Raw genomic sequence first — 14,336 nt, forward strand, 5'->3', positions numbered from 1 at the left:
AATAATACAATAAAATGCAATAAGTAAAAAACAGAAAAATATTATTTAAAAAAAATCAATTAAGTAAAATCAATGTTTAAATACAATATGCAATTAGTGGATAGTCCCTCAGATAAAATTATTATGTTTAAGAAACTCAATTAATTTTTATCTTTATTAAATTAAATGAATAAAGGGGAGATTGAAATTTTGAGGTTATGAAGCTTTGTGATTCTTGATTGCTCTGAGGATCAACATGAAAATATGTACTTAGTGAATGGTCCCTCAAATTAATTCAAAGATCATGGTACTAATCTATAAATAGAATAGCGCAAGAAGGCCATTAGCTTGCCATTGACGAAGTTGATAGCACTTCAATAACTATGAAATTAACAAGAGAAATAAAATTTTCTCTTGTTATTAAAATTTGGCAATGTTTAGTTGATCCCCGAAATTTCGAGAGAAGTTTCGGTTCCATTTCAGAGAGTGGAAAATGAAGCCTGAAATTGAGAATATCTTGCAAAATAAAGCAGAGCTGCATATGAAAGTGCAAGAATCCTTCCCACTGAATCCAGAGCAACCCACATGGCAGTAGCTTGGTTGCCGCAAAATTGTGACTTCACGATACCCAGGGGAAAACATCCTTTTTGGAGCAATTTAAGCCAACTACTTCAATTTGGAGCATGTTTCCACAATTGGTGCAGCACTTGCACCACTGCATATCATTTAGTTTCCCAGCTTGGACAGCAAATTCATCAGCGGACTTAGTAAGTTCATCTATGCAAAGCAATAATCTAAGGAGTTTCTAAGGACTAATTTGGAAATCTAAGTAGCTCCAAGTACTCCTTGGAGACTTTTTAATTTCCAAGGAGTATAAGGAGTCTGTACGCACCCTGCAAATCTAACATCTGCAAAAACTTATTTATTTTACAACTCAATAGTAATTTCAGTCCAACTTTAAATTCCTATTCAAATTTGAAGAACTTAAATGTAAACAAATATCAAATATTCAATTTTAAAACATAGAATCAAGAAAAAAAGTTTTGTTTTTCTAAAAGAGAACAATATTTTTACCTACAGCAAAATTTAACAATACTAAAATTTTTTTACATTTTCTTTTCTTATTCTCATATTCTTTTTTTTTTTTTTTTTTTTAATATTTTTACAAGACAATACTATAAGAATTCAGCATTTAATTATAAAAAATGAAAAATTCTAACTTTGAAAATACAGCAAGCAAATAATTTTAATGCAGACAAAAATAAAATATCTGAATTAAAATTGATGAAAAAACATAGAATAACAAATTATTTTTCTATTTCTTCTAAAAGAAAACATTAATTTTAACAGCAACAAATCTAAACACTTGGTAAAAAACTTTTGCAATTTTTTAAACACATGCCTTTTTTAAAAAATTAAATTTATAAATCAAAGCTTTAAGAATGTAGTATTTTATCATAAAAATATTAACTTTCAATTTAGAAGAAATTTTAATGTAAACAGATTTCAAATAATTGATTTTTAATTGATGAAACAAAATGCACTAATTCTTACACAAAATAAATTTATTCTATACATTAAAAATAAACTTACTTCAGCATAAACCATTTCCATTTCTTTCAAAATACCTTTAGAACGGAATGATTTGCAATCAGTCTGTTTAAAATTAATTCCTTGATGATCAAGTGATTTAAGGTAATAATTGTCAATCTGCAATCTCCAATGATTATTAAATTCTTTTTGCTTTTCCTTCCATTCTTCTTCTTTCCCTCTGAGTCTAAAAATATGTGCAAAAAGAATTTTTTATGTATCATATATTATCACTATTTTTTTTCCCTTCTAAAATATAAATTTTGAGCCAGAATAATTTCAAAACAATAAAAAATGAAATACATAAGGAACAGCTTGGGAGAAGGTAACTGATATTAAAATCAGGAAAATGATATAAACAGGACCAAAATATAAGATAGATTTTGTTTGTTTTTAAAGGAAATCAAAATAATTTTTTATCGTCAAAGGCATACTATTCACAAAATAACATATTCAGGGGTCTGTCTAGGTTTTTTTAAAAGGTACCTATTTTGTGAAAATTAAGATATAATTTGTGAAAATTAAAAATTATATTAAAAAATCAACACAAAAATGGGTAAATAAAAAAATAATTTTTAATACAACAAATAAAAATAATTTATGACTGGTAAATTTCCACATATATTTTTCCCGTATGTTCAAAAACAATTTTTCTATTGTAAAATTTTTGGCTTAAAATTGTATCCAAATTTAAATATCCATAAAATTGATTATCCATAATTAAATTTAAAGTTGAATTTAAAAAAAAAACATAAGAATCTTAGAATTTGCTCTTTTAAAAGTATTTTGTGAAACTACCCTTTTTCCTTAAGCTGATTTTGTGAAGGTACCGCTAAACGGTAGTAAATTTGCCCCGGACAGACCCCTGATATTGAAAAAAAAAAATTATTTTTTTTTTTTGCAATCCTTATTTCGATAGCATATTATTTTGTATTAAAGGAAGAGCATTTTGAGTGCTTCAGAATAGTGCACATTTGATCTAATTTTTGTATAAGTTAAGTAAAAGTGTTCAGTTTAAGGCTTTTCTTTTACAGTTTTGTTTTTCCTTCTTTAATGAAATACAATTAAGTTTTAGAACATACACATCTTACTTTTTTTCAATCTCAGTCAAAGTAATAAAATGACTGAACAGGGAGAAAAATCTCTTTAATTTCCAATTAAAAATATTTCAAATACCTTTTTAAAATTATAGGTACAGCCACAACAGGATTTCGCTTTAGTCCTACCAGAAGTTCTTCTAGTTTATCTCCATATAAGCTAGAAAATATTGTATAAGATTAAATCAGTATTTATATTGTATAATAAAAATATCACTTTTCCCAACAGAAGTGCTTTAACATTTAACAAACAACATTTTAATAAAATGCAATTTTCAGAGTAGCATTAATGTAAGTTTTATAAAGTAAAACCCAATTAAATAAAATGTTAATCATAATCATAAAAATTTCTTAATGTGATAAAATTTCAATAAAGCTAAATTTTATAAATAAAACTCTGTACAACAAACATAAAAATTCCAAGTAAAAAAAATGTTAAATAAAGACATTAAATTTAAAATCAATCATGTTAATCAACATGTTAAGTAAGGTATTTTCAAATGAAAAAGTTTCTAATTTCCAAACGTTACAATAGTTACACAGATAAATTATATAGATACACACATACATTCCAACACTAAAATGTTCATCATTAAATATCTACAGGTTGCCTTAAAAAAGTTAGGAATTTTCCTAGTATTGCTTTATTGAAAAAAAATACAAATAAAACTTGAGTTTACCGATGGAGAGCTCTTTGATATAATACAGTGGACGTACCACCTAAAGTATCATCTAATGTCATCACTGTTTTATCTTCAGCACTCATTTTAGATATTTTCTTCTGAACATTTTCAAGCAACTGTATAGCATAAGAATTTGATTGAATCGCCATATCCATCTAAAAATAGATATATAATTGCTAAATTTATGAAAGAAGCTTACAGAATCTAATCACATATGATTAATATAATTCTAAAATGAAATTAGAAGAATGAGATAATGATAAAATGAAATCAGAAGAATGAGATAACGATAAAAGGAAATCAGAAGAATGAGATAATGATAAAAAGAAATCAGAAGAATGAGACAACAATGAAAAAAAATTACTTTAGAGACATTTTGAAAAAAATCAGAGTTGTTTTAGTAAAAGAATAATAAAAGCAAACTGAATGAACAGCTATTTCATAACTTAACAGCAAATATATATATAAAACAGAATGAATGAAATTATAGAAATTATGTTACGAATAAATAAATAACTCAACAATTTGATTTATAGATTTAAATTCTTACTTCAAATCTTTCATCCTCACATCGATACATAATTTCCTCAAATTGAGTTTTGCAAGAGGTAACAAAAGTAGAATCTTCTGACCATGAAGGAAAAGACACCCACACATCATTTAAAACCTACAAAAATTACGAATGTCAACTATTTTATTGACTAGCATACTTAAAATCGAAGAACAATATAAAAAATTTTCGTTTTAAAACTTTTTCTGATTCAGTACTTTAACTGAAATAGAATAAATAAATTTAGCAAATAGCCTTTAAAGTTAACTGAAATTCTAATTTAAATTTTTCTGTATAACTTATACAACAAAAAAGTGTGATCTAACAAATATAATACTATAAATAATTTAATAATGCTAATAAAAACAATTTTACAATTTAAAATGTATATTAAAGAATAATGTTTTAAAAGAAACAAAACATGAAACTACTTTTACAAAAATAAAATTTGCCACTATATTTTATTTATTGAGTTTCTTAATGTGATACATATAAACATGTTTTATTATTGTTTCAATATTTATCAGTGACTTCAGAATACTAACGTCAATTTTAGAAACCATAAGTGAGCCAAGAAATGTAGATTGATTAATATTCTGAGGATTAATTTTTGTTAAATAGGAAGATATTTAAATAAACATTTATGATATCTTAGAATGAAAAGAAAACAAAACAACAAAAAAAAAACCACTTCAAATACCTCTTTGCACAGTGGCGTTCGTCCAGAGCATACTGGTTCTTCATTATCTTTTGGCAATGCTCGATAACTAGCGCCATTTCTACCATCTGTTGCATAATCTGTAATAGAAAAATTAGAAATTATATATTTTATATAAAGTGAGGAGGAATATTTAGTTGTTAAAAAAGTCATTTGATTGATAAATCTGTTTTATTATTCAAATGTTAAACTACTTAGATACCAGTTAAAAAATGCATTGCGAAAAGCAGAAAATATAAATGCATTTTTATTAATCACAATATAAATAGAAGTAAACACAGTTACTTATTAATTTTTTGACTAGTCATCTAATATTATTCACTTGCCAGGACTGGCAGGTTTCTGCCAAGGCGGTTAAAAATATTGGTAGAAATCCGTTAAAAGCAGCATGGCAAAAGCCCCTTTCTATATTTGTAGCGAAAACTCAGAGAATGACATAAAGTAATTACTGACATACAATGCAGAGGAATACAATATATAATGCATAGGAAAAACAATTAAATGTTAACAAAAGTACAACCTTATTTATATTAATATCACCATTCAAAATCAAATATTATATTGTTCGGACTCTGCAATCGCCTATACCTATTAAATGACAAGTTTATGTTTACATTTATGAGACAGCGAATCTAACAATCGTATTCCTTTTTATATACAGCAAAGATTAAGCCTGCATTAGTGTATATATGGTTGGATTGTTGACCGTTGCAGTGCAAATCACAACTTGAAAAAAAGCTTCATTCTGTTACATTAAAAGATAAATGACAATGAATTCACTAAATTTTAGAGTTTAATGTAAAAAAAAACTAAAATCTAGAGTTCATATTGATAATTACATTACTTTTTCACATAAATATTTGATATACTACACTTTATATTTAATGTAAATAAAATAATATATTTACAAACAATAAACAAAAAAGTTTGTTATAATAACAAGAAGATTACAAGGCTGAAATTTCTAATACAGAGCAATTACACCAATGATTAAATCAATTGCTTTGGGTCAGAAATTTCAGTCTTGCAATTTTAAAATTTTTATGATGATTAAATGGAGTTACATTTTCTTAGTTAAATTAACTTCGAATGTCATTTAGTAATTCAGGGGTGATTGTGAGCCCAAGTCAAAATTCTGGAAAAATACCTCGAGTTAAAGAAAGAGAAAAAAAAAAAAAAAGAAGAAAAAAACAGTTTAAATTGAAATATTAGAAAAAAATTTAAACAAGGTTTTTTTCCTTTTTCTCAACATTTCTTAGTTTACTTAAAATATATTTAAAATTTTACACATAACTATGATGACCTGGAGAAGTAATTAAAATATACAAATATGTCTTTATTTACTGATAAAAAATGAATATTAATCATGAATATAATCTCTCCCTAACAAACAAACAAATAAAATAAAATGTATTTTTAAGTTCCACCTTTGAAAATTTGATTTCCGGAAACTTCTGTAATCAATGATTTTTTGAAATGTCTGAATCTTCAATCTCCGGAATTCCGGATTTTTTTCGGAGCACAGTCAGCCCTGAGTAATTATTAGAATTATCAAAGATGTCTGTAAGTTTCTGACAATTTCTACCGGTTACAACCAGTTCCTGTTACTAGCAGGGCAAAAACTAGTTCCTGTTAGCAAAAAGCCAGCCCTGTTCTCACATTAATAAGTGAGTAGAAAAATATAGTTGATCCAAAATAATGGAAGAAAGCTCTAAATATCTTTTTTTTAAAAATTTATTTATTTATTTTTTGAAAAATGAGATCATTTTAGAAAAGATTTTATTTTAAATTTATTTAAACCTCAAGCATTGATTTTATGTCTTTGCCAGGTCACTAAATTTGGGAGATCACAGTAGAAAATACTGAGTGAGAGTTATTTCAGGAGTAGAAGAAAGAGTTCCAAAGGCAGCCTACAAAAATCTTATCAAGCCTCTTATCAAAATGAAGTACATAATATAGAATATCACACAGTAGCAACTTTTTGATGCCATGAAGCTACTTTTCCTAATGATATTAATTGGCATTTTAAAAAAAAAAAATAAGCTGTAACATATTTAAATGCATGGTTTGAAGTGTGCCAATTAGATTATTACAGCTTCAAGAACAAATGAATACATTTGTCCAAAAAAAAAAAAATCAATGCTTGTCTACAAATCCAAAATAATAATAGAAATAAATTATAAATTGTTCCCAACTTTAAGAAATAGACAATTTGAAATTGTTAAAAAATTGGCATCATCCGGACTGTTCTATAAGTCATAAAAAACAGTCTAACAGCACTAAAATCTGAAAAAAATATATAAGAGAAAAAATTATAGTAGAGATCTTTAAAGATAAAACATAATAATAATTATATAAAAACAATAGCATTTTTAATCACAATATCAAAATGCTTCATAATAAAAATACTTTTTATTATGAAACAGAGATATTCAATGATAATAAATTTTAAAAAATAATTAGCAATATGGTACCGATATCCAATGCGATTTCTGGATCACTCCTTTTGTTTTCCAAATTTACAATCTTCATTGGTATTATTTCATAGTTTTCACCATTTTCTTCAAATCCCAGCATATCTTTAAGTTGCTTTAATAATTCTGGGTGTCTCCTAAAAAATTTCTTAAAATTATTTATTTATAAAACTAAGATTTTCACTTATTTTATGACTACATTTTAAATGTTACCCTCAAAGTGATAAAATGAACTGAACTGGTTATTTGCAAAAAGGTATAGATCTCACTTTTGAAATTTTCAGAATAAAACAAAAAATTTATATTTATTTTATATTGGAATTATATACTGCAAGTATATTTTGCAGTACTCTAGCCATAAGTAAGAACATCATTTTAACTTATATCCTACTATGTTCTGTCAGTTAGAATAATACATTTTTTTAAAATTAGGTATGCAATAATCTAATTAGGTATGTACCTTTATGTTATCAATAACCAAATAGTTTAGATAGGAGTACTAAAAATACAAGTAAAATTAAATAAATAGATTTATTTTAACTAATGAATTATTAAATTAAAAATATGTAAATAAAATTTAATAAAAACTTGTAAACTGAAAATAAACATATAATTATTGCATGATTTAATTATGGCTACTCAAAGTGCTTAATTGTGATGGCACTAATCCTTTTTCAAGACCAATAAAATTTCTCTGCCTACAAATAAGTAAAAATCACTGCTAACTCAATTTCAGAAAAACTATGACTGAAACAACTGATTCAGGTATATCTAGGCATTACTATCCATAACACTTAGCAATTTCATCTCATTTAACTAATTAGAATTTTTGAATAATCCAAAAATATTAGTTTGATACATATACTGTAAACAATGAGAAATTAATTTAACATTATTTCTAAATAACTATAATACAATAAGGGAATCAAATTTATTATGCTTATTTGAAAGAATTTTTTCCAAAATTAGTTCAGAAAGTTTGATAAAATGCAATTAAAAAAATGGACCGAACTGATAATTCACCAAACAAGTAGAAATACTAGTCTCCAAAAATTAAACATAATTCATGTAAATTGTGCTAGATTATGCTAAAGTTTTAGTAATCTTATATGAACATTTAAGAAGCATTTACACACACATAAATGTTATTATTTTTTTAAAATGAAGTCTCATGGCTATATCTGATAGAAATGTAATTATTTATATATTTAAAAAAAAAATTATGATCATTAATTTTAGTATAATTCTTTCATGTAGTAACATTATAAAGCAATAGTTTACAAAACCAGTTCAAGTTTTACAATTATTTTTATATTATTTAAGCTTTATACTATTAATAGCTTCTCAAAACAAATTTGTTTTCCTTTTTTAAAATCTTATGGTTAATCTTCAATTTTCTTGATCAATTCTGACAAAAAATAATGCTAACAAAAAAAATAAAAACTCAGTCTTATCTGGATAAAAATTGTATTAAAATAAATTTGTTTCTGCTGCAAAATTTATAAAAAAATAGTCTGAATGAATATTGAGATCAAATTCCTAACCAATATAAAACATTAATAATAAATAACTACTATTTTGATATTAATAAAAGTGAACTCTTTTTTCAAAAAGGATTGATGATTTTAGTGATAATTAAGTTGAAAAAATTTTCAAATTTCATTTGATAAGATTAGACAAAAAGTATTACCCTAAAAATGACGTGCACACTTTCACCAGTTCCACATTTGTAACAACATCTTCATTATACAGATTTAAGCAATGCAGGAAATTATTGTAGACTTCTTTGTACACAAGTGCAACTTTTACCTATAAAGAAAAACATATAATTTATTTGGATGCAGAATACAATGAGCTTTAAATTTCAAAATTTAATAATTCTATCAAAATAATATTTCATAAGTTTCATGAAAGTAATATTAACACATAAAAACAATTACAAACCTTGTCGAAAAATTTATGTTCTTCGTAAGTGCCATATTTATAAACATTAGATATTGAAGGATCTTTTACTTCATTATATTCAATAGCAACCTGATGAAAAGAAAATTAAATATTAATGTTTTAAAACTCATAAAAATTAAGAAGAAATTTAATAAAAAATATACAAATTTAAACACGCTAAAATAAACCATTTATGAAAGATAAAACTGTTAATAATTTCCGACAGGTAAAGTTTAACATAATTTAACTATCTATAAATAAAAAATATTTCAGCATTCTAATAAGCATAAACCAGAAATAATTTAATTAAAAAATAAATCTAAACTGAGAAAGCACAATTTACATAGACCAACACTTTAAAAATGAATGTAATTTCAGGTACATCAAAAAATAAGCTCAAAAGTTGTTATTTACTGAAAAATACAACTATAACATTTCAGAAAAAGTAATTCTTACATCTTCATCTTCTTCAGTGTCAGATACATTTGTTAAAGCCAAGTTACCAAAATTCTGGAAAACATTAAAAAATACATGTATATAAATAATTTGTAAAAGAAACATAAAAACTTAAAAGAAATAGAAACATAGAATTTTTATAATTAAAATAATATAGTTTCAATAGCATCTATTAAAAAATGAATATTTAGCAATTATACAGTCTAAAAGTATAAAATCATCAATATGTAAGGGGAAAAAATATCTGCATTGAACTCAAATATGTTAATTAATGCAGACAATATATTAAGTTACAAAATCAGCCACAGAAACATACTTTCTCAAAATAAAATACACTTTATGACAGATTTTGATCGATCTTCAAAATATTGGCACAATCACATTCTGAGAAATATGGTTCCAACAGTTTGGTCAAGACCGGGATCTAAAGTTTGGACAAGTTTGGAAAGTTGGAATGCTAATTTTACTTTTATAATTATTTATAATTTTTCAATATTTTAATTTAATAAAAAATTTTGAATTGTAAGGCACATAAGTTTTTTACACCATTTTAAAAAATGCAATTTTATGAAGCAAAATATAAAGCTAGAACCAAATTGGTCAAATAGTTCCTGAGATATCAAATTTTTAACAAACAACTACCTTAAAATTATTAAATAAAATAATACAAATTTATAATTCATTAGCTTGTAAATTATAATTTTGAACATGGAACATAAAATATAGTTAAACATAAAACAAATTTGTAACACTTTTATATTTGCAGATTTTTACTATGAAAATTTCAAAAGCAGAAGAAATTGTTCAAGAAATTATGCTACGTTTACTTTCATTGTGTTTTAACTATTATAACAAAAAATATATAAATTTTATATGAATACAGTTATTTCAAATTAAATTGTCCAATAATTTAATTTTTACAACATCACCAATGACTAGCTACATAGTTGCATATGGGACTAAAATAAATTTGATAATATGGAAAAATATAAACAAATAAAGAAGCAAAAATACTTGTCTTCCAAAATATTTTGCAATCTTAAAAATAACAAATATTCTACTTTTAAAGTTATTATCAACTAAAGCTATAATTAACTGAGTTTAAAAGTCAGTGCTCAACTTTTTGAAATCTTGGGTGAGGCTACACGTGGAGGTAACATAGATTAAATATTGTAGTTAGTATGACCAGCAAGTAAGCTACTTTATTAACCCTTTGACGGTTAGAGAAACGGTTAATTTTTGGTTTACTTAATTTGCGCAGTATTACGAGTAAACAGTAGTTTAAAGTGGCAGCTGTTTTCCCCCGTCGTTCTTACGGAAATGGCGCCCTTCTCTGGCGATGCCATAGATAGCTTGCCTCACGCGTTTTAAAAATTTCTTAAAGGATTTGTAGTACATAAATAACAGTTTTTACGTACTTTAAAATAATTAATAAATGATAATTATTAAATAGTAAATCATAAATGATTATAATCAATTTTATAAATAATATAGTTAATTATAAATCTAAGACAAATATTAAATTGAAAGGACTAAATAAATACAACTAATGTAAAATTTTATGAAGCATTTAAATACAGTAATTACCTAAAAATCTTTCTGTACACGCTATAAAAAAATTACAGTTATTACCTTAAAATCTTTAACAATCATAATCATCATCTTAATTATCTAACTTTCTCTTTTGAGCCATTTTACTTTACAAACAACCTAAAAACGTGCCAAAATACACATAAAAAGTACAAGGTAAAAAAAAATCCCCCTTCATTATGAAAAGAAATTCATGGAACCCGTACTGCCATCTGTAGACAGTAAAACTAACTACATTTCGCGAGTAGGATTCTTTTGTAACATAATCAATGCAGAATAATAATGACCAACGATCTCAGCTCCTCAGCGCCCATTGGGGAAAAATTTCACCATGCGAGAAGTGCTCGTTTCTAACCATTTTAATCGAAATCTTGCTCCCGAGTGGTTCTTCCTCGTTCATAACCTCCAAAGGGTTAATATAAAAAATTTCAATTGATAATTTTATCCAAAATAAGGTATAAAAAAAATATATATATAATATACATTTGAAATTTCAAACACGAAAATTAAAATAAATTCTTAAAGTACTTCTTACTTTAATTTGATAGCTGTAGTCTGCATTGGGAACAAAGGCTTTGAACTCATCGATCAAATCATCATGATCTTGAAAAAGTCTACATATCTCTTCAAATAACTGAGTTTCAAATGCAGGATCTGATTTCTGAGATGGAATTAAAATGAAAGAAATGCAGATAAATCTTATGAGAACTTTTATATAATACGGGTTAGTGAAACAAAAAAGTTTTGAGCAGTATTAAGTGCTTACCAATGAATCTCTTAAAGATGGCAACAGTTGAATGAATTTTTCATATGTTTCTCTATCATTTTTAAAACGTTCCTTTAAAAAAAAAAAAAAAAAAAAAAGCATATATTTAAACTAATTTCCCTAATTAATGTGCAAAATTAAAAAAATATAAAAACAGCAACAAAAAAAATTGACCAAAAATAAAATAAATCACAAACCTCTACTTTATGCAGAAAACACGAAGCATACTCTGCAGAAATGGTATCCTGTTTTCTTATACTACTATTCGAATCCTGTGAAGCCAAATAACTAGTTGAGTCCTGCAATGAAAAAAAAAACTTTCTTTTTAAAAAAATCATACAATATAATATAATCAATGAATAACAGAATGAACTGTGATATTTTTATAAATGAGTCTTGACTTTAAGTTATTGAAATAAACTGAATTCAACCCTTTTGTATAGTGTAACCCCACTATAATATGAACCTGGAATATAGTGAACATTGGTTGTAGCGAACATTTTTAGTGATCTCACAGAAACAATTGTTTAACTAATGTTATTTCATACATACATATATAGAAAAACTAAGAAGTTGATAGTTCCTTTATAGTAAACTCAAAATTACGTTTTTCAGATATTAAAACTTTTAAATGAATTTTTCTTCTAAAATAACAGAAATAAAAACATATAAATAATTAAAAAATTTCAGAAAAGAAGAAAATTGAGAAGATAAAGGTCTTAAAAATTTGTTATGGAGAGAGAATCACTTTATTACATGGAGAGTTAGAATGTTTTTGTCAAAAAATTTTATTATAGAAAGAAATTTGCTTTAAGGAAACTATGTTGTAGAGAGACTTTATATATCTAGTTAGTTAAAATTTATAAAGCAAATTAAGTATTATAAAATTACTATTTCTAACAACACTACTTTATAGTTGCCAGCATCACAAAACCATAATTAAGGAGGGTTTTGGGGGAAATGCACAGAAAAAATTTATGGTATAGGGATTTTTCAAAATAAGAAATTACAATATAAAAATACACAATTTATACAGAAAAATATTCATTTATTAGAGGAATAAAAATGGACAAAAATCTAAAAATATGTTTATGTATTAAAAATTACAAAAGACATTAAAAACTAAAATTAGCATTACATTACGATCTTCACTTGAATAAGTAAATCATAAAATTACAGCTAATTAGAATACATTTTCGCAAAATGAAAATGCAGCAAAGATTTAGCACAATAAAAATACATTCTTTATACAAATAGAAAAAAATTAAAAAAAACAATTTTGCATTCTTTAAAGACAGTTCTGAATTATAAGTGGCAATTTGAGTTTTTGTAAAATATGGTTACTGAAATCTTCCTTAAAACATTTTTTATTAGTGGCTCATTTTATGGACATAAGTTTTTCTAAGTTCTAATTAGATCCAGTAGCTCTACAATAGTTTGATTTTTCTTCACTAAACTGTTCACTTGATCCGTTCACATTCAGTATTTGAATGTAGTATTACCAGCAAGAAAAGCATAGCCAATTTATCAAATTTTCTTCCAATTTATAAAAATTCACTGTACTTTCATCAATGATCTCTGACGGTAAGCTCTCCACCTCTAACTTTCTGTCTAAGCAGGATCCCGACTCGCATAAATCTCTTCTCGAGGGCACATGGTTTGCAATTATTTTCATGCTTCAATCTGAGTGCTTCAATTTTTTGTATGGATTCTTTTCCATAAAAACTTTTTACATTTTAAAATCCTTTTTGGGGGAAGGATTTCCAGATTTTTAATGAAATTCGGGAAATTTAGAGTCGGATCGGAACTTCAGGAGAAAGCTTCAGAATTCGGGAGTCTTTCAAATGAATAAGGAGAGTTGGCAGCTATGCTACTGCAATATGCTAAAGAAGATTTTCTGACATTTTGGATAGAATGAACCATCATTAAAAGTGATCTTATTGCTGGGTCTGCAGACAGTTCATTATACTGACTGTATATATTTTCTTGATTGTTTTAAAACCAATACTATTCTTTAATTGCTATCATAAGAAAGCAAACTTAAAATTTTTTGTATATTTTATGTTAAAGACATAAAATTCATTAACACAGAAAAAACTAGTATGGGGAAACATAGAGATGACGTTTGTTGAAGAAGTTGATGATTACTATTTTAGTGGAAGAAGTTGGTTGATGTACTTTAATTCAGAGGGTTCACTATTTTAATCCAAAGAGATAAAGACTAGCAATTAAATATTAAACATCATAAACAGTATAAATAACGAAATCAACATATAAATAATAAAAAACTTTTTTTTTTGAAAATATACAGACCTCCGAAGTAAAGAAGATTCTTCCTATTTTTGAAAATATACGATTTATAAAATATAATATAATAAATTTTAAAAATGGCCCGCAGCGAGCCCCACAGGGTACCTTCGTTCACCAAGAAATCAAGAAGACCATTGTTCATATAGTTTAAGCCAAAGAAAGTTTGGGAATCCATGCAT

At 25.5% G+C, this 14,336-nt stretch overlaps 1 protein-coding gene across 1 annotated transcript in view; it reads right to left on the reverse strand.

Moving 5' to 3' along the window:
* The window catches only part of LOC107436511 (paired amphipathic helix protein Sin3b), a 42,736-nt gene that overhangs the window by 21,627 nt on the left and 6,773 nt on the right, over window positions 1–14,336 (reverse strand). The window contains exons 5-16 of the mRNA XM_043050337.2: window positions 12,045–12,146; window positions 11,848–11,919; window positions 11,617–11,742; window positions 9,492–9,545; window positions 9,036–9,125; window positions 8,782–8,900; window positions 7,092–7,228; window positions 4,600–4,697; window positions 3,900–4,016; window positions 3,347–3,504; window positions 2,746–2,826; window positions 1,573–1,756 (exon numbers count right to left, since the gene is read on the reverse strand). Coding sequence (XP_042906271.1) covers window positions 1,573–1,756; window positions 2,746–2,826; window positions 3,347–3,504; window positions 3,900–4,016; window positions 4,600–4,697; window positions 7,092–7,228; window positions 8,782–8,900; window positions 9,036–9,125; window positions 9,492–9,545; window positions 11,617–11,742; window positions 11,848–11,919; window positions 12,045–12,146 — 1,338 coding nt within the window. The remainder of the gene's footprint in view (window positions 1–1,572; window positions 1,757–2,745; window positions 2,827–3,346; window positions 3,505–3,899; window positions 4,017–4,599; window positions 4,698–7,091; window positions 7,229–8,781; window positions 8,901–9,035; window positions 9,126–9,491; window positions 9,546–11,616; window positions 11,743–11,847; window positions 11,920–12,044; window positions 12,147–14,336) is intronic.

This window comes from Parasteatoda tepidariorum, chromosome 9 (genome assembly GCF_982258835.1).
Source record: "Parasteatoda tepidariorum strain Cologne lab strain chromosome 9, Ptep-v5.0, whole genome shotgun sequence".
Classification (NCBI taxonomy): domain Eukaryota; kingdom Metazoa; phylum Arthropoda; class Arachnida; order Araneae; family Theridiidae; genus Parasteatoda; species Parasteatoda tepidariorum.